Below are 25,415 nucleotides of genomic sequence, written 5' to 3' on the forward strand. Positions count from 1 at the left end.
ATGCATTAAATAGGAGCCTAATGTTCTTTCTGAAGTCTATAAAACATAAAGCAGCTTTAGCTGTAACAAGAAAATCTTATTTACAGTTAATGAGAGATTTAATCTGCCTTCACTTTGGTGATTTGAGGGTACTTAATTACTATGCCATGATGATTAAGGAATAATGGTTTTTCTCATATAAAAGGTTGTTACTGTCCAAAGAGTAACCTTATCGATGCATTTAAGGAAAGTTTTCTGTCTTTTTTCCCTGTTTGAACACAGGAAAGCATGTTTTAAATGACATCTGTGATGAGTTTCCTAAAAAAAAAAAAAAAAAAAAAAAAAAAAAAAAAAAAAAAAAAAAAAAAATAACCCTCCTTGAGCTTTTGTACATTGGCGTACAAGCTTCACTTACTGGGTGATGATTTTGAATGCGAATGACTACTGCACTTACTGACCAGCTCAGGCTGGGGTAGGACTGCCCATCACTAGAGCACATACAGGAGAGAAAAGAAGCTTCACAACACTGTCAGTAATAACAGTGACTAATGTGACATTTGCACACCTGGCTATGGGAAATATAAAGGATTGGAAACTGTGTATAAACTGTGTATAAATAAACACATTCAGTGAGGCTTGGCTATTTAAATACAAGTTAAAAAAAAAAAGAATATACATGGGCTACATAAGCACAAATACTGTAGTAAGGAATCTCATTTGGCATTTCCACCCAAGACTTTATTTATGCATTTTCTTTTTTTCCTTAAAGGCTACAAAACAGCTAAGAGTTTTAGATGTTAATATTTATGGCAGTAAATGAAAGCCTCCTGGCTGGCTAGCATATATCCACTATTAGCATGAACTGTGCTCTCCGGCGTTTTTATTTTACAATAGCTTCATGATTGTTTTATTGTTACTTGTGTAATCTTAGCATATATTAGATTTCATCCATGTTTGATCCTCCATACCAATATCTGTTTGACTTCTTCACTTCTAACTCATGTATTAATAGTTAATTGGCACAGTAAAGCTTTTCATCATGGTGGGATTTATCCTGCTTCCTCCTAGTATACATTACGACTTAATTCTCCACCATAATGGATTCTCCTAGGGTTAACCCAACTCTACCCATTAAAGGTCCACAAAGACTAAACCCCACCAACAGTGACTTCACACCTGCACAGTAAACAATGTGTTTATTTAACTTAATTAAACTTCTGATATCATCTTATAATTAAACCTCTGAGATCACCATCCAGACAGGTTCTCGGCATACCATCACGCGTTATAACAAAAGATGTTAGAGTAAAGTCAGAGTAAAGAATGAGAGCTGAAATGTGGATTTAAATGAAAGACGGTGTAAGCAGTAATCACCGTTGAATTAAGGCAACAGTATTACTATGAAAACCCAGAATAGTGAGCTAATTTATTTGCACATATTTGAACATCCAACACATGGATGAGTATTTGTTATTCTCTACACATGCACACCAGATGCTGTAGTGCACGCCACCATGACCCTTCTGCTGAAGTCAAAGACATCCCACCTCAGCTGGCTGCACTCATCCCTGCCTTTGATAAATGTAAGGACAGATTTAGACTGGAACCCCCTTAAATGAAATCTGAAAGCTACCACAAAAATAATCCATGTCTTGGTCAATATCATTAATGGAACGCTTATATTGTGCTCACCTAATAGGACCAACTAAGATGAGGTATAAACAACAACACTTTCTAGCGAACCTCTGAACAGAAAAAATAATAGCCTGGTAGACAGTTAAGATGCAACATACTGCGTGGACTGTAATACTGGGTCACTTACACGGCACTGATGTTCTGAGCGGAGTGAGTAAATATTTCCTCTACTACATGAGTCACCATGAGCTTCCACTTTAAAAGTACATGAAACCTGCCATCAGCAGATTATTTTCTTATGTGCACTGTGGGAAAGATTACAGATGATTATTGGTCCAAGTCTTTGCCTCTTTGAGAAAAAGAATTACATAATGTTGAAAATGAACTGACAGATTGCAGACTTGAAAAAATTAGCCATAGTCCAAGTCTACCCGTTACACATCTCAGCTACTGAAGGTTGTTATTTGATAGTTAACATGTTGCAGAATTATAACCAAATGCCAGCAGTTTGTAACTGGCCCTTTTTTAAATCCAGTCTGTAGGTGGTTCATCTACAGAAACACTGAAAGAAGAAAAAAAAAATATTTAAAACAAACAAATTGGGAAAACAAATACTAGCAAAAGTAAATCATCCAGTTAAAAGTTTAAATGTGAATTACTTTAATTGGTGAACTGCAGTTCCAGTACTGCTGTACTGAGGATGCCTCTACTGTAGAAACATCAGACATTACAATACAAAGAGGGCTTTTTCAATGAATGATCTCAGTACATTTTAAAAGGTCTCTACAGATGGTGTCAAAGTAGTGTACAGCATTCCAGTATGACCACCTCGAAGCACATCTGTAAAGTATTCACTATGAACTCAAAGTACATTTCACTGCAAGGTTTTGAAGTTTGCAAATTGCCATACACCATAATTAGTGATGGGTCATGCAAACATTCTACAATATACACACCAGCATCTACTCCAGCAGGCAAACTCGTGTTATTTTATAATACGAGAAAAGAGTCTTAGATTAGAAATGGGGACCTTCCTTGTTATGCAAAACTACTGGGGTAACTGACAGAGTTTGTGCCAGAGCAAATTTCAGAATCATCATTCAAGTAGAGAAAGAAGTCCCATAAAACACATATGCATCATAATGCGTTTTAAGGAAGAACTAAACTGCATCTTTATGCTGAACAATAAATTACAAAGTTTTGCGTTACTTGAATACTTGTATGTCTACATTTCACAAGCAAAAACTGTATGGTAAGGCTGTACATGAGTCTTTAAAGTAAGTAACTATTTTCAACAAACACAAACACACACAGGGTTAGGAAGTCCCATCTTGAGCCTGGACAGACTTTTTAAAACAATCTGTATGAGAGAATCCTGAATGTCAGTCTCAGCCAAGAACAGGAAGCGCATACTTCTGCTGTGCATAAGACACACTAGCTGAGAGAATGGCTGCTTTATCAGTTCTCAAGAAAAGCCACGTAGTCAGTGAGCCTGGCCAGCTGCTGCTCGTTTGGAACCAGAGTGACCGGGGGTGGATCTGGGCGGGGAGGGAGAGATACAGACAACATGAGAAGAGGAAAAAAGGATTCCTTTGAGCACCCTTCTTTCTGAACTTGATCGGAAAACTGAAAAACAAAAACTTGTGCCAAAAGCCTTCTATTTATACAACTTTCCCGACCATAGAAACAGTCGCATTATACAACAATGTGCATTACTGCAAAAAAAGAAATAAAACCCAAGATAATAAAGTGAAAACATGCAACAAGAACTGTGAGTAAAACACAGTACAGAACCCCAAACCAGAGGTGGGCAGAGCCTATGACCAGCACTTTGTGCATTCCACATGAGTGTTATGAATTAACCATAGAGAAAAGAAGCGGGGGTGGTGTCAGGAACATTTTAGCAGAATGACTCAGATGGGGGAAACTGTCAAGTTTTCATTTCCAACAGAATGAAAGACTGCCCCCACCTGGTTTCTGTGGCATTATCATGCGGGTGTTGGGATCTGCCTGCCACCCGTGACTGACCACACCTACAGAAAAAGACAACAAATTAGCCTTACTGATTTCATACAAAACATCCACGTAGACCTTTTAGGAGAAATTAGTTTTATAATCAAATATCTATCTAAATATATGAAGTAACTGTCTATCTAACAGAACAAAGGGACACACTTTTTCAAGATGGATATAAATATAATCCTGGTTGGCCATGGTGAAAACTGAATGCAACATATAGCAAAAACATCTGAAATATTGAACATTTCAAACTTATTTAGGTTATTTTGCAGTGACATTGAAAGACGGCAGACAGACAATTATGCCAATAGATCAAGCGCAAAAAAGCATGAGTCAGACGTGGGGAAGGTGGGACTACACAGATGGGCAGGATGGGGCAGAGACAGAAAGACAAATTCAAACATCTGTATACACTCTATTTCAGCCCATTGTGACTTTCAACTGGCAAGATCACTTTGAACTGAAATAACAATGAGAAACAGATTCCAACTTATGCCACAGCTGGCCTCAGAAGGAATAATTAGTTCTGATGGAGAGAAATGCTCAGCCCATAGAAAGCTCATGATTGAACACAGCACTTTGATACAGACTCTTACCCCTCACAGCCTCTTCAACTGAGTATCCTACAAAGGAGGACAAGTCCTCGACACTGATTGAGGTGTAAGCTTGGGCCACAAGGCTGTACGCCCTCCTGCGGGTCGAGTCTGAAGGGGGGAGGGAAAAACGGCTTGAAAAGAAACAGACCACTTTAAATATCTACCAAGATACTTTACCAAGATACACTCCACTACTTGAAGGGCAGAACATGTCTGTTAGATCTCAAATGGTAATATGTTTAGGTAAAATATTCATGTTTATGTACATGGAAACACCCGGCATACAGGAAGAAAACAGCAGTGTTCCTTCTCAGCTGCTGGCATGGTTCTCTGATAAATACATATAAATATTGTACCATAAGCCAATGATATTTATGAACAAACATGCATAATGCTCATGAGCACTAGAAGGATAGAAGTACAGCCATCAGAACTCGGAACATTTTACTGTTATGTTGACCTTCAGCAATTTACCAGTAAGCAATTTATTGTGCTTACTGGTTAAATACTGGCAAGCAAATATTAATTCTGAAAATAACCAGGTATTGGAAAAATTATTTAAAAATCAGCATCTGATTGGTCATCATCCAACCAACTCTCAAAACAGTGGCATGGAATCCTGGAAACAACCACATCGGTCCCACAAAGGTCGATCACTACTGATGACAATGTTGATGACATTCACAGAGCAGCATGAGCCAATCTGATTTATCCAAGCACACAACAATGACAAGGGTCCAACAGTACCACCCTATGCATAGCCCATCTGAAGTGTGTGTCACGACTGTTGCATTCCAGCAAGTGGCACTGTTGCTCTAAAATGATAAAACATTTCATAAACACATCTAATCGCTTACACACTGCGACCAACTAGATCAACAAATAACTATGAACTAAAGTTCAGCTTACTTTGACCAAAGCCTAATGATGCAAATGAAAAATGCAAACAGTACATTCTTTGTTGCCTTAAATTAAATCCTGGCGTGACTCACTATTAACAGCCAGTACTGCTGGTTTTAGCACCCAGGACTTTAACACCATGGCAACACCGTCTGTTTATAAACAGCTGCATAGACACAGTATTAACAGATGTGGGATCTCAGTGTGGGGGAAATGCAAAAATAAGCAGGGAAGAGCAAAGTAAAATAGTCATTTTCTTTGGATGCCTGTAACTAATGGTTCACTTAGTGGTACATCATAAGGACTGGTCAATATTGATTAATATCAATACATTTACAGCATTTAGCTGAAGATTTTATCCCAAATGACCTACAACTAAGGGCCTTGCTCAGAGGCCCAACAGTGGCAACCTGGTCATAGTGGGGCTTGAATTGGCCAAGTCTTTGCCTCTTTGAGAAAAAGAATTACATAATGTTGAAGATGAACTGACAGATTGCAGACTTGAAAAGTCCAACCTTCCAATTACTAGTCAAGTACCTTAATCACTGAAGCACCATTGCCAATAGTCCAGATGGTCTCAAAATACATAGAACATGGACAGCATAGCATGGAGTATTAACAGCAGGGGGATGGGAGATTTCCTCAGTGCTCTACAATGGAACACACTAAACAGCTGCAGAATAACTTTTCAAAAGCTGAATGACTAGTAGTGTGAACTTCTAGCCTATCTGGCAGATAACTTTCTTGGGTGGATACATTTTGTCTCACAAGAGCAGTGTACTCTACTCAGAAAATGCTAGGTTCGTAACCAGGTCAGCCCAGGAATGTGTTTAAAAACATTGTCTTGTGATTATTTATACAACAGTTGAACAGAATGATCAAGTGCTAGCCAACAGGTCTCCAAGGGCCAGGCTGTCCACTCTCCACTTTAACAAGCAACAAGAGTTGCTGAGCAAGACAGTGGAGAATGTGGGCAGGGCCCAGAAATAGGATCCCCTGTCCTCCGTGCAGTGTATACTATTCCAAGGTCTCCTCTCTCTATGCTTTAAAAATATCTTGCTGTCTTTCATAAGAAAAAAAGATGACATGATGAAGACCAGTAAAATATTTGATTAGTAAATGAGTTCTTATACAGATGTAAAATGTGTCTGGATATCAAATGTTTTTCAGTGTAATGCAATAGGACAACCAATGACATTAGCAAAAGTGAAGCTTAGTTATGATGATTTCTGAAGTACTTTATTTCAGCATGCTGCACTCACTTCATGAATAACAGTATAAGCACAAGCGCCAGGATGACAGGCTTCACCCCCCCCATTTGTCATTAGAACAGCATAATGGAATAAATTATCAGAATTACCAAAAGTAAAAACTGAACACCCAACCAAAACATTTTTTAAAAAGTAGACAAAATGTCCTTTGGTGACATTTTTATAACTTCCTTGAATAATGTGGTTAGGGTTAGTGTAATGTGGATGTAACTTAGGGGTCATTCTGCATACCAGCAGCTGCCATTTGCCAGTCCACACACACAGCAAACTGCCATTTTGTTAACACAAACTGCTTCGCCAGTTTCTTTTATCACATCACCTTCAGTGAGACATTATCTCACCCTCTACTAATATCTAGTAGCGAAGAATAGTAGATACTAATTGTAAACGCTTTACTCCTCTAGTGTTTGTGCCCGACTCTTCCCTCTCCTGCATCTTCATAGTTCCTGCCATCATCTGCTCCAAAGTCCATTTTAGATAATAATGTTTCGACATGTTCTGTAGATACAGTAAAATGGTCCATTTTCTCAAATCCAGGTTCAGGTCTCTCCTCAGCTAGGGAACTCCTGGCTGCGTCCTTAGTCTGTTCAATCAGGCTCTTTGAGGACTGTAGGAAATCTGCTGCACTGCTTTGCTCTAGAGCTCGGACCGCTGTGTCAGTGAGCTCTGTAGCGGCCTGAAGGCGGTCTCCATAACACCTGGCCAGCCTACGCAAGGCTGCGACCTTTTCATCCTGCTCTTCGCTAATACGCTCCAAGAGGATATTCTTCCTTTCCTCTAGTGTCGCATATAGTGTGTCAAAGCGTTCCCCGAGTCCTTGCTTGGCACGGTGAGCGTTGTCCTGAACAGCTCTGCAGACCTCCTCCATCTGGTTTAGCAGGGCCTGCAGCCTACCATTTCCTGCTACCAGAGAATCAATCGCATTGCTCAGCTCACCCTTCTGGGCCTGGTGAACAGCAGCAAGCGGTGACACTTCACAGTCTTTGTGCGGACCAAATATTTTACACATGGAGCAAGTTGGAACCTGGTGGGAGACACAATAGATGTTGATCCGCTCATCCTCGTGTTCCTCACACAGAGGTTCAGGGGAGCCCTTAGATTTAAGAGGAACCTCTGAGGTTCTACCATTGCCTTCTTGCTGCTGTTTGTAGATGTCAATAATGTTCTCTACTAGAAGATTTCTCTGAAGTCCGTGTACACCATGACGATCAAGAACCACCTCAAAGCGGCAAGTGGGACACCTGAAGACACCACCTGAAAACCGGTAAGGGTTTCGAGAGTCATAAAGGTCACTAGCACATCCGCGGCACAAATTATGTTGACACGGAAGGATCACCACAGGTTTGGTGAACATTTCTAGACAGATTGGACAACTAAGTTGTTTTTCCAGACTCTCCATTGAGCTAGATGACCCCATCAGGGAGCCAGTCCTCTGGATTTCCATTTCACTGAATGATTTGAAAGCACGTCTACTGTGTAGTTGTGGCACTACTACAAACACGGGTCCTTCCAGCCGTGAGTTCTGCTGGGATCAGAGCGGCCCAGGGTTTTATACAACCCTCTTTCAGCTGGTGACACTTAATACCCCCTAACCAATCAGCACACACATTCTTCTCAGCTTGTTTTCCAAGTCTCTTTTCGGAGAAGCAACACCCCCCCCACATCACCTTGCATGCATCATGTCACAAAGTGCATCGAGGCTCCCCTCCTCAGTGATTCTCAATCAGAAAACATTTGTGCAATGATAAACACGGCTCATATGCCTGTCATAAGACTGCATGATTAAATTACAAAACAACTCTAAACCAGATAAAAGCCTTTTAAACTTTTTTTTTTTAATTCAATTTGTATTACTATTACAAATTTTGGAGAGAGAACTATTCTATTTGAAACATGCTTCAGAGCTTTGACATTTATCAAATAAGAATGAGTAATGGCCATCTACATGTTTCTCTTATTGTATACTTTGATAGTACAGACTTTAAAAAACTATTCCATAAGTACATAAACTTATATTTTAACAATTGTCTTAATTTCATACAAGTTGTCATTTGTCCAGAAGTCTCAGAGTAAGAGCAAAAATAATTATTTAATTAAGTATTCATCATGCTTATTTTACTTAGTAACCCATTTCTGAATCATCCGTTAGTCATTTGATTAACTGTACACAGAGATTGCACAGCTAAATGAGGAACGGTTTATATTTAACTTCTTTCCTGGGTCTGTGTGAGGTGCAGGCACACGGGGATCAAGTGAGTAATGCACAGATTGGTTTAGAGGTCATCACCTCAACAGGGACACACTGCTGCCCCCTGCTGATACCATAATGTGTAATACAGTTTGGGCAAAATGGGCATGCTACATGCATGGCAACCTACAATGTAAAATCGATTATTTAAGTAATTTTAATAAAGATAAACCACTTATAGGTCAACCTGAACTTTTCTTCTCTTCGCCAACTAAAAATATCATAGCCCTCCTGCAGTGAGAGATCTCAGAAGCAATAAGTTTTATTATTTAAAACTCCTTGATGCACTTTGAATTGCTACTGTACATAAAGTGCTTCACAAAAACTTGCTTTGCCTAGCCTCCAAAAAGCAAACAAAACAGGGCAATTAAGCTTTTTATTTTAAATGGGGATTTGGCTCTGTATGACATGTTCACATCCAGGTGACGTCCAAAATGCAGAGAGTTGTGCATAGGTTAAAATAACACAGGGCTATATTGTCCTGACGATAAACTATCCTATTTTATCATACTGATAACGTATGTGAAATGACGACATGAAATAAAAGTTTCTATTTAGAGCATACAGGATAAGACGTCTTAGAACTTCTAGCAGAAGGACATTCCTCAAACAATTCAGGAATATGGACAGATTGATGTCCATTACTAAAGTTGCAAAATGACCCAGAAAACTGTTTAGCACAATAAACATTTTGCTATTCCTTCAATTCTTAAGCAAATGCCACCAAGCTGTGGATAAAGGCTTACTAAATAATAATAACTGCTCACCAAATAATACTAACTGCTCCATTCACTGGTTTTTCCATTTATATATGTTTATTGATTGTTTGATTGATTGATTTATTTATTTATTGTAAGACAGCTGTTCCTCTAGCACCTCTAGCAGCAAACCATATTTCATAATGACTACTAATTGATCTGACCCTTCTATATATTCATTCCTCCAACAATTCACTGAAACCCATTGTCTTGACAGTTTTGTAAAATACATTTGTAAATAAAATCATGGACATTCTGTATTCATGACCGAGTGAAACTACACAACATACTGCTTTCCAGCTCTAGTTCACATGGAGGAAAGTGACTGCAATAATGCAAGACGGCTGTTCCTGTAATGTTACAGCTATCAGCTACACCATGTAGTTTTTTAAACTTTTAGTTTACAGTAAGCAGTACTGTGTTCCAAACATCATGCAGAATGTGTGACATTACTGACATATTTAAAGGCTGGGAAGCAAGTGTTTGACAGCAACGGACATGAAGTTTAGCTTGTAATCCTTTTACAATTAGCTTTACTGGCCTATGAGCCTACATGGTGAACAGGAACATTTATCTCCACAATTTCAGACAGATAATAAAACAAGGATAGGGTACAAAACTTCAGCTACACCAAATAATACTAACTGCTGCATTTCATGTTTTTCCATTTATATTATATATATATATTTATATTATATATATATATATATATATATATATATATATATATATATATATATATATATATATATATATATAGTTATAGAAGCAATAGTGCTGATTATAATGTCATATTTGAAATTGTTTTTCATTATAATGTCATTTATTGAATTTTTTTTTTCTGCTCAAGAGAGATTCAATCAAATGTATAATCTCTGTGGTGAAATTAATATCAGCACTTATCAAAATCCCAGTAATGAACTTAGTATGCAGCAAATTAGATATTATTAGTATAATAATTTCAATGTCAAATGGTAATCCTGAAACACTGGTCACTAATGTTGACAACATTATTATACCAGGCCATTTTTAATTGGTAAATCTGAAAGTACCTCTTAACGATTCCATTACAGGGAGAATTGTCTCAGACCACTGGTAGCCAGCTATTGCACTGTAGATTCCTGGGAAGTCTCGTTGCCAGATACGTTGTCCTACTGCCCAAACTGCTGCCAGTTCTGGGTTTGCCTTGGGGGAGGGGGGATGATAACAGTATTTTGTCATTTAAATACAATGCTGTGCAGAAATGGCCCCAGCATAACCAAAGGATGGTCAAGAACTGATGGTTTGTTTGAAAAGAAAGTATCACAACTTTGTGAAATATCTTTAGACACAGGTGTACAACTTAAAATATATAAAATACAACATAAACTGTACTTTTAAGATACAGTCCCTTGCAAAAGTATTTAAGCCTTAAATACCATAAATGCCATGTCAGGATTAGAAATAGTGACCCCCCCCCCCCCCACCACCACCAAAAAAAGAACTGGCCGAATGTAGTAAATTATACAGTACTGACCCAGCCAACCACACAAAAATTAAAATTAGTGTCTAGGACCAAAGCAAAAAAAATTGCACATCACAGATTTATGTAATAAGTTGGCAAAATTGTACAAACATCAGACACTGCAAACTTGAAATAAAAAGGACTCATTCACTGTCAATAGTCAATAAATAATAAACCTGATCATTTCAAAAACTAGCCCTCACAACTCAGAATTTGAAGGAAAGATTAATTAACAGAATGCACAAAAACATGAGCTCTAAAGTCCGGTTACAGCATGGTGAAAGGAGGGATTTTCAGCATTTGCATGAAATTTTGAATTGTACCGTTTTAATTGCTTGGGGAATCCGCTTCCAGAGATATCTAGCGTTGTTCCTGTATAAACACAGTACAGTACATCTGTTTGATATATGATCAGTGCAACAGAATGTAATGATATTAAAATGGGAAATGAAGGAACACTCACATATCATTGTGCAGCAGATAAAGGGCAAGTAACTGGGAATACACTTGTGGAGTTGCAATGCCACCTGGAGCCTACAAATGATAAAGGATTTCATGAAACATCACAAAACGGACAATTTGAAACAGTGCCGTAATGAATAAAACTTAACTTTTTAATCAAAACATGTCTGTAAATGAATTTAGGTCATATAAACACGATACTGTAGCGTTATATAGCTCACCGAAAATGTGTTGTTAACTAGTTAGTTAACTATTCCAGCTAATGATTCTAGCTAGATGATGACGATTATAGCGACAATGCCAAAAACGTCTGTCATGAATTGTTACTTGCTAGAGAACTAGTTTAACGTTAATCTAACGTACAAACTAAACTACCCTTCACAGCTAGCAAGCGAGTTAACCTAGATAAATAACATGTGCAGAGTGCAAGTGCAAATTAGGCAAATAGCTAAAGCTACCTCATTTCGTACATTACAGCAACAGCTCTGTGTGCCTCCGAGAACCCAGTACAGTAACATCAACCCCCCTTAGACAGATCCGATGGAAATACAGAGCGTTAGCCAGACAACCCACCTTATTCAATCTAGCTAATGTAGCTAACTAGCTAGCGCTAAATTACTTCAAGTGAACCCGGACGTTTTCCAGTGCTAACACCAGTTTACCTCTAACTCCTGCGTTTCGCACTGTTCCAGAAGCTTCTGGTAATTTTCGCCCATCATCACTGCCACTGGCATCTTCGAAGAGCTCGGCCGCAGCGACGATGTGCCAGTTTACTAACAGCTTTGAGAAATGTCTGCTAATGTCGACTAATGGCTGCTTCTTCCTCATGGGGTTGCGATTTAAAACACTTCCGGGAATGCTGACGCCTATTGGACTTGATGTTAAATGACTTTGAGGAACTTTTTTAATGGCTGATAATTACAAATATTGTTATTTTAGATTTTATAAAATAATTATAATAAACAAACCATTCGCATAACGCATGAATAGTAACAGGCAATACATGGCACTTTTTAGAGGCATATTCTGAGCGGCTTCTGAAAGCTCTTAGGTGAGGACTTTAAAGGTGCAGCTTTCAGGGTTTTCTTACGCAAACAAAAGTCGTAATTTATACGCTTATGTTTAAATCTGAATAAATATTTAGTTTTACTCACACTAGGAAATCCTAAATACATAGTTGTTCTATATTTGAGCAATTATTTTGTGTATAATATGCCAGACAAAAATGTAGCTCAGTGATGAACAAAAGCATCTTTAATTGTTTTAAATCAGACAGCCCAGTAAAATGTTTCTAACAGTAATTCAGCCCAGATGAGGCAAAAATTATTAGGCAAACACTCTCATGGATACTTCCATGGTTTAATGTCAGGACTGCAAAAATAATTAAAAACACTCACTAACAACATTGATTAGAAATATCTGCTGCTAATGGTATACCCGCTGCTTGGCTGCTAAGTTTCACAGGGCCTTGATACTGTGAGCAGGGTTAGGATTAGTTGTCCAGACAACAGACTCCATTGCAGTCTTCAAACACAGACTGAAGACCCATCTATTTGTGGAATATTTAAATGGCCACTGACCCTGCTCCAGAGTTGACTATCTGAAACTCTAGCACTTATTGTAGGGTATTGTTTTTTGCGATCGTGTCACGGAACGCTCGCCTCCCGCGAGGCACGTGGTTTGGCCAGCCACGTGCAGTGGGAGGACCTTCGTTTGTGGCCACGCCTACACGCCTGCGCCTCGTCTGTCTGTGTGTAAACCCACGTCAGGGTGTGCGCCGTCGTTGGTCATTGTTGGCGTAGCGTGTGGATGTAATGTTCCCTTTATCGTTGTTAAAAGTATTTGTGTTTATCGTCCGTGTTTAAATGTTAACCGTTTCATGTTCGTATTAAACGTGTGTCATTTTTGTGAGTGCAGTTAGTGTTCTATTTTAAATGTTAATAAATGTAGGTCCCAGTCGCTGGAGTCTGCGTCCTGCCCCTCGCCATGCGGCACTCGGGCCACCACGCGTTACACACTGATATTGATTGCTCCTTTGTTGACTACCAACCTCTAGTACTTATTGTTTATTGTACTGGTTGTTGTCTGAGATAGAACGTATGTATTTTGCACTTCTAGGTATGAGCATTGATCCCTGTATTTCTACAGTATTCTAGTTCATTGGTATCTTGGACGCTAACCTACTGTACTGGCTAGGATTTATTATATGAGTAAATGACAAAGCACTTTTGTAAGTCACTCTGGATAAGAGCATCTTGATATTGTGAAAAGTAGCTCATATGAACAAGTACTTGATATTGTGAACAGTACTGCCTAAAGAAAACTAACAGCTCTTCAAGGGTGCCTAGCAGAACAAATTAACCAAATGCTAACTATCAGCTCCGGGCTGTCGTGAAGGACCCATACAAGGGCAAAACACCATCCAATACAGATCAATAACCTGACTGTCACAACATGGAAGGTCCTGTCGGAAACACTAGCCACCATGCTGAAGGAACAATTGTGCAAGTACAAGTAAATCAGCACTGCTCAGAAAGGACTGGTAACAACACCAAAGGGTCAAAACACCACAGTGTCCACCAGTGTTCTAAGACCAGACTGACCAGCCTTAGCATTGTCTAGATCAACTATAACAAATCATACATTTCAATACCACACACCTGGATGCTTGGTATTGTCATTAAGACTTTAATGGACTTCATCCAGAGTTCAGTGGGACAATCTAGGACAACACTAAAAGTCAACTAGAAGACATCTGCCCAGGTGACAAATGCAGAAATGACATCCATGTCAGTCGAGAAGAGTACAAATCTAAGAATGCTCCAACACAGTAAAAAGATAAAACCACCCACTAGAAGATAAAACCACCCACTAGAAGATAAGACCACCCACTGGACTTTTTTTTAGAAGAGGTAAAAATAGTAAGAGTCCTTCATCAGCTGTGCAAACAAAGTGCTTCTGAAGTTCTGAAAGACCTCTGTCCACAACATCCTGTTTCTTTGGAACCCTTGTTTACTATACTAAACCTTTTATATAAAAATGTACTATATAAACTGCAATGTATATATATAACCCAGTGGTCATAATTCACTTTTGCTTAGTAGTAGCCCACTGCTGTCATTATGGATCTCATGAAGTGTAGGAGTAGCAGGAAAATGGTCTATCTCCTTTTAATCTTGTTTGAACTTTTTGTTCTCACACTGGATCTCAGGTTATAAATAGCAACATATTATGAACCTGGATGAGAAACAATGCTTACGTTGCTCACATAAATTGGTTCCCTCATCCCTGCTATGAGCCTTTTAGTCATGAGGTGGCAGCACTCTAGGCATAAATGTCAACAGATTGAACTTGTGGAGATTTCACTGCAAGCATGTTTTCTCTTTATGTTTATTTACTTCATCCAACAGTTTATCAGCTTTTCTTATTACAGTTGTGACTTTTTATTTGACTGCTATTCTTTTTGATCTGAAGTTTCAACATGAAATGGTGATAAAATGGCAGTAACACAGTAAAAGTAATATGTGGCATTCTCTGCAATTTCCTAAGCACATGCTTAATGTCACCCATTCTGATTCTGATCTCACAGATCACGCAAAGGATAAATTAGTATTTATTCCTAATTTTGCATTACAAATTCAAATTACAAAGTTGTAATGCAAGCCCTTGCTCTACATGTTGGTGAGCTCATCAATTATATGATCACTATATTTCAGCGGAACGTCTAGTGCTGTGTTTTTCGGTTATTAGGTTTATTTACAACATAAGGTTTTCAGACTTTTTGTCTGAGGAGCTAGCATGTGCCATACCAAAACATGAGCTAGCATGTGCCATACCCAAACACCAGCTAGCGTGTGCCATACCCAAACACCAGCCAGCTTTTGCTATACCCAAACACCAGCTTGCTTGTGCCATACCCAAACACAAGCTAGCATGTGTCATACCCAAACACCAGTCAACGTGTGCCATACCCAAACACCAGCCAGCGTGTGCCATACCCAAACACAAGCTAGCATGTGCCATACCCAATCACCAGCCAGCATGTGCCATACCCAAACACCAGAAAAGAAAAGCAGGTAGCAAAAGAGAAGGATAACATCATACAAATAAAGATTTAGGAACTTTTCACCAAAAAGGCAGCTCCTAAAACTACAGAGAAACAGACTGACCAATGCACATATTGAGAGCCTCACAAAAATGACAGCAACTTGCAAATATAACATGTGGTCAACACATACTTCTGCTCTTCTTAGTATTAAGGTAGTGGCTTTTATTTTGCTTTACAGGGGTTTACTGCATGATATACTGTACATATAAATATTTTATTTTGCTCTATACAGATAAAATGTATGATCTACACTAGATTCTCTCCTGAAAGTGGTTCCATGAAAAACAAACTGAAGAGAAGTGACCTAGATCATACCAGTCCTATTTTAAGACGTCTATTCAGCTTACAGCCAGGCTGTTATATTATTAGCTGCAATCCTAGATCGGAGTCACACTTTCACAGTGGAAAATAATTTTCAGCCTCATTCAAAACAAACAAAAGTAGACTCAAAAGAGTGGTGAGGCCACTATAAAACACAGTTGTAAAATAATGTCTTTAGATATAAGGTTCGATTATTCTGTGGAGTCAGTATTTGTACAGACATTAAAAAGTACTTTGGATAAAAAGGACTTTAAAAGTGTGGCAGCTCTTCTCAAAAGTCTAACCAAAGAAAACCCAGATGCTGTTATTGAGCTGTCCAATGATGACTGGATGAAAGATCCCAGTGTTCAGCTTTCTCCAGCTGTGTTGGTGGGTGAGTCCTAAATGCCAAATTTGTGTTTTCTTGCAGCAGATGTTAGATGGATAGATAAAAATTTGGCATGAGTACATGCCAAATGTCACTGTTTAACTGCTGGACACACACTGAGACAGACACACACTGATACACGCACTGAGACATACACTGATACATACACAACTGGTAAAACATATTTTCTGAAAACACATCCTTTTTTTCATAAACTTAAAAACAAATCCAAAAGCTCAGCTTACCAAAATGCATCACTGTGTGGGAAAAGCAAAAATATAGTAATTTTGTACATAATGAAATTTTCCATTCAAAACACATATAAATCAATCAAATGTGTAGTCAGTACTGACCATCCACTAGACACTACAGCAATCAATTGAAAACACTATTATCAAAATGCTAACAAACTGATAGCAATGGTATAATGGAAGAAAAAATATAAATATGCAAATGGTGAAATCCATGTAAAAGTCAATGCAGGAGGCTGAATGTAGTACAAGAAAAGTATATTCAAATTGTAAATTCTTATCTATATAAATACAAATTAACTTTTAGGACAAAAGTATGAATCACCATAGATTTTCCACAGAAAGAATCTTTTAGACATAAAGAAAAATAAAGTACATCTTTTCTGACATAGTGTCCCATTTCTGGGCTTGAGCAAGCCAAAGACATCATCCACATCACATGTGATATCTCTTCTTGCCAGTAAGGCCAGTTCTCAATAATGGAAATGAAGTGGCAGTAAGCTACTGGTGTTGGATTGATGTTGAATTATTCATTGACCTGAATAGAACAAGGAACAGTGAGAATGTAAGCATGACACTGTGACTGCTCCTATTCTCTGTTTAGTCAGAGTGTTCCAAAGACCACTGGGAAACATAATGAAAGGTGTTAAGATAGTTTCTCCAATGAATTAGATGCTTGACTGTTGGTTTCCATTTCACCAAAGACACAACTGTGTTTACCTGAGGCAGGGTTGACAAAGGAAAAAACAACATGAACAGTCATAGTGAAGTGATGAGCTATCAGATAAGAGCTGCTCTGTACGTTGGCATAGATTTTATGTCTGAAACTGTACTGGAGGGATGCTTCCAAATGGTATTCTCTCAGTTGGTGTTGTGGTAAAAAAGACAGGTGCTCAGGTGGGTTGAGTTTGGTGACTGAAAGCCATAGCATAGTACTGACATCATTTTCACACTTATCAAACCATTCACTAACCACTCATGCCTTGTGCATGGGGGTTTGTCAGCCTGGTAGAGACCACTGTGGTCTGGACTATAATGGACTATAATCAAAATATGCCAAACCCTCACTGGGTCAAGGATTCAGCATTCAGCAACTTGCTGCACACCTGGTAGTGCAGGTAGAGCAAGGTGTAGCTCTCCTGGTAGAGCAAGTAGAGTAATGTGTAGAGCAGATAGAGATAGAGCAGGTAGAGTAAGGTGTACTTCACCTGGTAGAGCAGGTAGAGTAAGGTGTAGTTCACCTGGCAGAGAAGGCTGAGTAAGGTGTAGTTCACCTGGTAGAGAAGGTAGAGTTCCCAGGGAGCAGAGATACTGATAAAAATGTAAGTTGCTCTAGATAAACCCTTACTGATAAATATAAGTGAATGTAATCATAATGACAAAAGGACAAGTCTTACAAGTTCTCAGTTCACAAACAGCACTACTGTTCTTTATTAGTGAGTCATTAAAATATCAATGCACCTACACTTTTTGATATTGCACACTTGTAATATTGTCCAAATATATAAAAGTACTACCAGTTGTCATAAAATTGATTAACCTAAATTCCCCTAAATTGTTTTTATTTCTGTGCATGTTTACTGCTGTTTTGTGTTTTGTGTCCGTTTTTTATTATTCTAGACTATATCATTTGACTCTAGGCTTGACATTTGACCCTAAGCCTAATAGACTTTTGATTATATATTTCTTCATATCATTCACACATCCTATAACTACAATACACCACAATGCTCAGCCCCTTGACTTCTCAAAACTGGAACAATGCAACTCAAATTAGAATTAATATCAGGTTGATGTTATAAGTACTTGCAAGGTGTCTAAACCACATGACCTAATAAGTAAGATGTAAATTATAGTTTGCAAAAGCATAACATTCTTAATTATATATAATGATCACAAGTAAAAGGTTGTTATTCTCTTTCACTGGGAGCTGTTGGACTGAAGGTTAGACTGTTGCGTTTCTGCTATGACCACTCCCTAGATTCCTGCCTCTGCTCCAGTGTGACTGGAGAACAATACAATCCCACTGCTATTTTATCTTACGCCCGTTGCTATTTCCAGAGCAACACAATGGTGATATCAGTGCCAGAGCACTCAACCTGGCTTTACATTTGACATGTTTACAATACTGACCTCTCCACTTTAATTGTGTCTCCAGTCACCGTGTGGAATACATCATGAAGTCATATGAACAGCAAGACTCTCCAACAATCACATGTTATCTGTGCTAGAAATAGCAATGCTGCAACAGTGATAATATAAATAGTCATAAAGCAGGCAGGTAACAATCTAGCCAGGCAGTGAGAAGTGGTTTCTGTAGCAGTGATGTGCTCAGCAGGTGGGGAAACACATGTTTTCAGTCATGTAGTGACCTCTCCATGCCTCACAGACAGAAGGCGGTCTTCTTTAGACAGTAAAAAGAACAGCAGCAAGGGAGACAACAAGCAACCAGGGATGGATTTTATTTGTCCCTCTGTCCTGGCCGATATGCTGGGTCACCACTGGAGAGACTTGCAGAATGGCTTCTCTGACCCTGAGGAGTTCAATAAGATTCTAGTGTTCCAAAGTAATGAGCTGCTGTGGACTGCACAGAAACGTGGTGAGTTTTGTGCTGGAGGAAAAAAAGAGAGAGAGACAAAGGATGGTCTAACCTGGCAGGTGTACTCAGGACGCCATGGAGTTTTAAATCATTTTAAACAAACAGAAAGGGATTGTCAATGCTCATTATGCCACATTTAGAAGTAGATGTCCGTTCTGAGTTTTCTAAATTCCTTTAAATCACAGACTCTTATTGCTAGAATCAGCAGTTAAAATAAATAGCCATCATAGCCAGACCTGTCTAAACAAGAGCCATTTTAAAAACCTATAAATAACTTGAATAAAACAGTTTCATTGTTCATAAGAAATGGAATAAAGATGTATTAGGAAATGTCATATAAATGAAACAATAACTGAGAAGGTTAGCTGAATTGCCACCTATTTTATCATAATTGATGATCTCACAGGTATTCATTTAAGTCATCAAAAACACTGATAAATGTCCTTAATCAAAATAAGAAACTCAAATGGTATTACACATGTATTATTATTATTTATACTATTATTGCCTTCATGTATTTCTTTGCTTTTTGGAACTAGCCTACTTGTAATTGCTTCAGTATATCCACATTTCTCATTCTAGGCGGCACTGGTAGCTCAGTGGTTAAGGTACTTGACTTATAATCAGAAGGTTGAAATTTCAAGCCCTGCCACAGTTGGGTCCCTGAACAAGGCCCTTAACCCTCAAGTTGTACTGGGTCATAATTGTAATTTGCTTTGGTTAAATGTGTCAGGTAAATGTAGAAAAATAAATCCATCAAAGCCTAATAAAAATGTTTATTTCATTCATTAGTATTAATTTATTTTTCTCTCAAACATCTAAAAACTGGGACAAGCAGATGCACTAGTATACAAGTATACAAATGTATAAACTTCAGCACTTTCAGGAAAAAACCATGGTCATTCTAACCCTACATGGTAAGAATGTTTTGATATATGCTCAGAACATAACCTGCATGAATGTTTATACATCAGAGCATTTAAAATGTATAGATGCAGCTGTTTTAAGCAAAAACAAATATAAATGTTTGAAGTCATACCTGTCCTGGCAAGGATCTAAAGGCTTACTGTGTGAATGACAATGACATTTCAGGATTTGTAGAGGATTGTAATAAACCACTGTTTGGATATGCATCCTAGCAACAGTAGAGCTGATCATGGTCCTCATCTGAGGGAGCTTAGCCTTCATAAATTGGCTCTGCTGTGCTCTTGCCCAGTGATGGGTGGATATCAATAATTTTAATATGGCGTTATGGTATTATATTATACTATGGTAGTTATACTAAACTTGAGCAATGACTATATTCCCCTACTAAACTGCCCCTCACTATGCATTTTCTGAATTACGGTAAGAGTATAGTCTTAATTTTGCAAGGTTTAGCTGTCGTGCACCTGACACAAGCCATAGACTGATATGATGGGTTCACAGTCAAAAACAGAGCTAGATCATGTACAGTCTAACACATGGTAAAGCTTTTGGGTTTATCACGTTGAGAATACAGACTTGCATATTTGCAGCTTGACAGGATTTATGTGCTCTCATACATCAATGGCTAAATGTGGACCCAGTAAGCTATGACTGTGTGATGGTCAGCAATGGAATGCTATTAATAGAAGAACAAAAGTGCTTGGAGCCAGAGGAAAATATGACAAAGCCTATAAAAGTCCCCGAAGACCTTATCCATTAGAGAGTTAAGAGGAGATGTTGAGAACCCTCCAATTGGAGAATCTTTGTTCCACTGTACAACTGGATGGACGGCAGGCCTTACTTGATGTTAATAACCATCAGCCACGCCACAAGGAAGAAGGAGAGGCTGATATTCGCTCCCTGAAGCTCTACAGGGCTGTAGTAATGGGAGATTCTAGAGGACTTCGTACCTTTCTGAAAAGGAACTATATCGATGTTGATGTGTTTTACAGTGTAAAACGTGAAGAGCTACAGTGGCAAGCAAATACAGAGGCCAAATTTGGACCTTCGGGTAAAACAAGCCCTTTGTCATGATGTTGATGGTGGTGATGGGGAGTTCATTTGAAGAAAGTTTTACTGTAGCTGCTATGAAATCATGACAACTTTAATATTATTAGTTCAAAGCATTATGCATTAATATTGTATTCTCTCATGTGTACCGCTTCTTTTACTGTTGAATTTTATTAGAATTTTATTTGATTTTTAGTGAGTTTCTTCATGCTTAATTCAGGATGGTAAAATAACTATGATAAATTATATGAAATGTACAACCTTTACTTAATCTGCTTTGATTCCAGAGCTGGGTTTCCAAGGGAATGGTTGCTATGAGCTCAGAAATCTGGGTTGACAGGAATAACTATAGCATCTAATTGTATTTTTTTCATGAAATGGATCTGTATGCTGTCCAGAGACATTTTATATGATTACTCAGAAAATATAGATTACACAAATAGTTCCTAGAGAGTGAATTGACACTGCCTAACACTACTCTGTTGCAGGCCTTTGGTCCTTGGAATATAAGCGGGAACTGACAAGCCCACTCTGTATAGCTGCAGCTCAAGGCTTTAAGGAGTGCCTACAGTATTTGCTTGAGCATGGCGCTCACCCCAATCTCAACGCGGGAGGAAAGGCCGCCATTCATGAGGCATGTGCAAATGCCAATACTGAGTGTGCCGAGCTACTCTTGGAACATGGAGCCAATCCTAACCAGCTGACGGAGGATGGGCTGACACCCTTACATCTCTGCAGAACACCCCAGTCCCTTCGGTATGACTTATTATCTATAGCCAATTTAATTCTATGAATTCAAGCAATTCATATCTTGAGATTAATACCTTGATATGGTTTACAGATTGATAAAATCTGAGATTAATGCCTCGATGTGGTTGTCATAGAGAGTGTAACGAATGCGCGAGTGCCGAAGGGCGTGAAGCAGAACGCACACTCTCTCGACAGAGTGAAACATTTAATGACACAAAAACATTTAGACGATGGTGGCACTGACAAACAGCATTAACGATGCACACAGACACACTTAACACTAACGCATTTAACGTAGGCTAGACAAACATGATTACCTGTATTACATTCAGACGCTAACAAACAAACAATAACCAACAGTGAGGCATGCACTGACGGGGGTTTAAATAGGCATAAACACACTAACACTTAACCCCGTACAGGTGCTTGCCTTCACGGGGGTGTGGCTACAAACATGAGTGAACCCCCTGCACGCGGCAGGCCGTACCACGTGACTCATGAGGGGGCGTGTCCCGTGACAGAGAGATTTCTCTCTTCTCCAATTTAGGTTCAGGATTGAAGAACAGAAAAAAAAGTTGGGTTTTTTTTAAATATCAAGAATAAACTTTGTTACAAAGTACTAAATATCTGTAATAGGAGCAGCTAACATTTATTCGTGTTAAACTTAATACCCAAAAGGTTTTGCAGAGGGGGAATCTTCTCACTATGTCTGATTGGATTGCTAGAATTCTCTCTTGCTTTCTACCCACTGGCTGCCAGCTCGTTGGCTGGGTGATGTAGACGACTTGTGCATCAGGTCAGACTAACTTCAGTGATGCCTAAGGAAAAACTCCCTAAAGCATGAGGAAGAAATCTTGAGAGGAACCAACACTCCTCTGGCTGACAGCTGTCACCACAATAGTAGAATAGCTTATTAGGCATGTCCAGGTACGAGGGTGTGTAAATTAGGAAACTATAATGTGCAAAGATGGACTCTACACTTCTCACAGATAACGACGGATAGCAGAGTGGAAGCGGCCATGATAGAAAAGCAAAATGTTAATGTTACTTATGTTTTTGGTAGTTCTTTGGATGTAGTTTTTGATGATAAAGTAGTTTTCGATGTCTGATGGAAGTTGCTGGTTTCCAGGTAGAACGTATTTAACTCCAAGGAAAAAAAAAAGGATAAACAGCTAGAGATCAGTAAGGGCTAGTATGCCAAAACAGTGGTGTTGGCGTGAAAAAGTTTCAAAAACAGGAAGCAGCGTCACAAACATTTGTAGGTTTACACATTTGTGTTTAGAACAGAATGCCTTCTTTCAGTGAGGCATCATCCTGACTAGGATAAACGGTGCTTCTAGTTGAGAGTGAAGATAAGAATGTAGGATATTGTATTTATCTGCAGCTGCACAAAGATTAAGAAGTGGCAGAAGATTAATATAACAAGATTCAACAGAACAAATGAGATCACTGACAATGTCTTCAGTAAAACTGAAATGACAGGGACACAGGTTTTAAGAAATTATGTCACTACTGGATCCAGCAAGCAAGTGGAAGTACTGATGTTGCTTGGTGAGAGAGAAGCTGTATAATGGTCTGATATTAGATTTTGTTTTGTGTTGGTGCAGGTAGACAGAGAGTCAGATAGAGGGCAGGATGGGTGTTACTTATATAAGCTAGTTATTTTGTCATTTCACATTTACAACATTTGGCAGACATTCCCATCAAGAGCAACTTACTCTATATGTAATTAGCAGTTTAACAGTTTGGGAATCAAACTCATGACCAGGGTGTGGTACCTTCCTCTACATACTCTCCTTGTTTAATGTGGTCAGTGTAGGCAAGCAAGTGCCCTGAAAGTTGAGCTTACAGGGGCACTTAAGGTTAGGGTTAAGGTTCCTGAACCTTGACATGATCTTATTATTAGGAAGGTGTCTGAATTTTAATCACAAGTGACTTTCTTTTCCAAAACAGCTGTGCTAAGGCCCTGGTGCGTCATGGTGCCAGGGTGGATCTGCCCAGTGAGGAGGAGGAAGAGCTTCCATTGCATGTGGCAGCAAGGCATGGCCTGACAAAGCATGCCCAACTCTACTTGCGATATGGAGCACATATCAATCACACCAGTTGCTCAGGTGAAACGCCATTAGGGGTCGCATGTGTGGAAGCCCATGAAAAGATGGGAGGTCAGGAAGACCAACTCTGCCATATTCAACTCTGCTGTCTTCTTCTGACTTATGGAGCTAATGTTAACCTTGCTGACAAGGAACATCGCACTCCTCTGCATAAAGCTGCCCGCAGCGTCCAGATTAGTTTGGTGCAGCTTCTTTTGGATCATGGGGCAGATGTCAACGCCATTGACTACAATGGCTGCTCACCACTGTCTGTTGTGCTGCAAAGCTCTGTGGTCCGTCAGGAGCGGCAGCCACACGTTGTTGTACAGACACTGTTAAACCGTGGGTCCATTAAAGTATGGCCACAGGCATTGCTTAAGGTTGGTCATTTAGATGGTTTAGGCAATTCAGGATTTATTTATGTAATTATTTTTTAGTACATTTTAATGTAATATTTAACATTACATTTGCTCAGTAATTTAGAACATTTTATTCATTGTTGTATGTTTGTTGCGTTTATTTATTTATTTTAAATTTTGTTTTTGTTTTTAAGGTCTTAACAGCCTGTGCAGCAGCACCTAAAACTGTAGAGGTTCTACTGAACTCCTACAATGATGTTCCAGTAACATCTAAATGGGTTGAAGCCATACCTGAGGATATTTTCCATGTAGGTGGTGAAGTACTTCTTTTGTTTTCATTATTGTTTCCACTATCAGCAAAAAAATAATAGAATGTGGAAAATTCTGCATATTACAAAGCACAACTAACTAAACACTTATATTTATTTCCCTAGCTTTACAGGACATTTTATGAATCTCTCTTTGCGCTGGAAAATAAACCGCGCAGTTTACAGCACCTGTGTAGATCTACAGTAAGAAAACACCTTGGGAAATATTGCTACTTATTCGTTCCCCAGCTTCCTCTTCCAATGATGCTACAGGAATATCTACTTTTAGAACCTAAAGGCTACATCAGCTAGAACAGTGAAAGTCAACATTACTTTCAGAAGATGAATGAACAACAAAGTCATAGTTGTACTTTTGAGGCAGCAGGGGGTTAAACTGTTTAGTATTTCCCTAAACACAATTTGTTGCGTTTTGTCAGAATCTATGCTTCATTTATCTTTTTATCTATATGATATGTAATCACTCCATATCATAGTGAATTTTGATGAAAAAATGCATAATTTGTATACAAAGTCCGGTGGTAATTTCTCAGTTTGTGCTTGATTATTATAGTATGAAGTTTAAGAGTTGTACTGTTTATTGTTAAAACAATATATAGTTTTGAATAGTTTTTTTTTTCCACAAATAAAATTCTTTCTTCAGGGTGGGACGTCCTCCAACACAGTGGTCATTTCTGTCATGCAAGCATGAAAAAATAATTGCAATGTCTTAAGCACAGTGCCATGACAAATTGTTATTTTCAGGACAGTGCAAAGTGCATTTTCCTAACTTCACATGGTGTGGGGGTGGGAGTGTGCACTGGACAAAAAGGTCCCTGAAAATGAGACAGCAGAAGGCAAAGTGTTTTAATGATAGGGTTAGGGTTAGGCTTTAGTGTTATGGTTAGGGTTAGGG

The 25,415-nt window shown here is 38.7% G+C and overlaps 3 protein-coding genes across 4 annotated transcripts; 1 reads left to right on the top strand and 2 right to left on the bottom strand.

The window, feature by feature from the left end:
• Positions 1-1,391: 1,391 nt before the first annotated feature.
• On the bottom strand, positions 1,392-12,203 carry cops8 (COP9 signalosome subunit 8). The gene is made up of 7 exons (XM_027005653.2): positions 12,035-12,203; positions 11,374-11,444; positions 11,234-11,282; positions 10,459-10,591; positions 4,230-4,337; positions 3,585-3,647; positions 1,392-3,152 (listed from the first exon to the last, which is right to left on the bottom strand). The coding sequence occupies exons 1-7, from the start codon at positions 12,104-12,106 to the stop codon at positions 3,073-3,075; spliced, it is 576 nt and encodes a 191-aa protein (XP_026861454.1). The 5' UTR covers positions 12,107-12,203; the 3' UTR covers positions 1,392-3,072.
• Positions 6,343-8,177, bottom strand: trim63b (tripartite motif containing 63b). Its single transcript, XM_035536124.1, has one exon. The coding sequence runs from the start codon at positions 7,842-7,844 to the stop codon at positions 6,801-6,803; it is 1,044 nt and encodes a 347-aa protein (XP_035392017.1). The 5' UTR covers positions 7,845-8,177; the 3' UTR covers positions 6,343-6,800.
• A 3,700-nt stretch (positions 12,204-15,903) lies between the features above and the next one.
• Positions 15,904-25,168, top strand: asb18 (ankyrin repeat and SOCS box containing 18). Of its 2 annotated transcripts, none has more exons than XM_027005652.2 (5): positions 15,904-16,174; positions 21,484-21,751; positions 23,699-24,215; positions 24,389-24,502; positions 24,629-25,168. In XM_027005652.2, exons 1-5 carry the CDS (start codon positions 15,970-15,972, stop codon positions 24,812-24,814), a joined length of 1,290 nt encoding a protein of 429 aa, XP_026861453.2. In that variant the 5' UTR covers positions 15,904-15,969; the 3' UTR covers positions 24,815-25,168. The 2 variants fall into 2 exon arrangements, with proteins under 2 accessions (XP_026861453.2, XP_026861451.2); XM_027005650.2 differs by lacking the exon at positions 15,904-16,174 and adding an exon at positions 18,718-19,018.
• The last annotated feature ends 247 nt before the right edge of the window (positions 25,169-25,415 follow it).

This window comes from Electrophorus electricus, chromosome 2 (genome assembly GCF_013358815.1).
Source record: "Electrophorus electricus isolate fEleEle1 chromosome 2, fEleEle1.pri, whole genome shotgun sequence".
Classification (NCBI taxonomy): Eukaryota; Metazoa; Chordata; class Actinopteri; order Gymnotiformes; family Gymnotidae; genus Electrophorus; species Electrophorus electricus.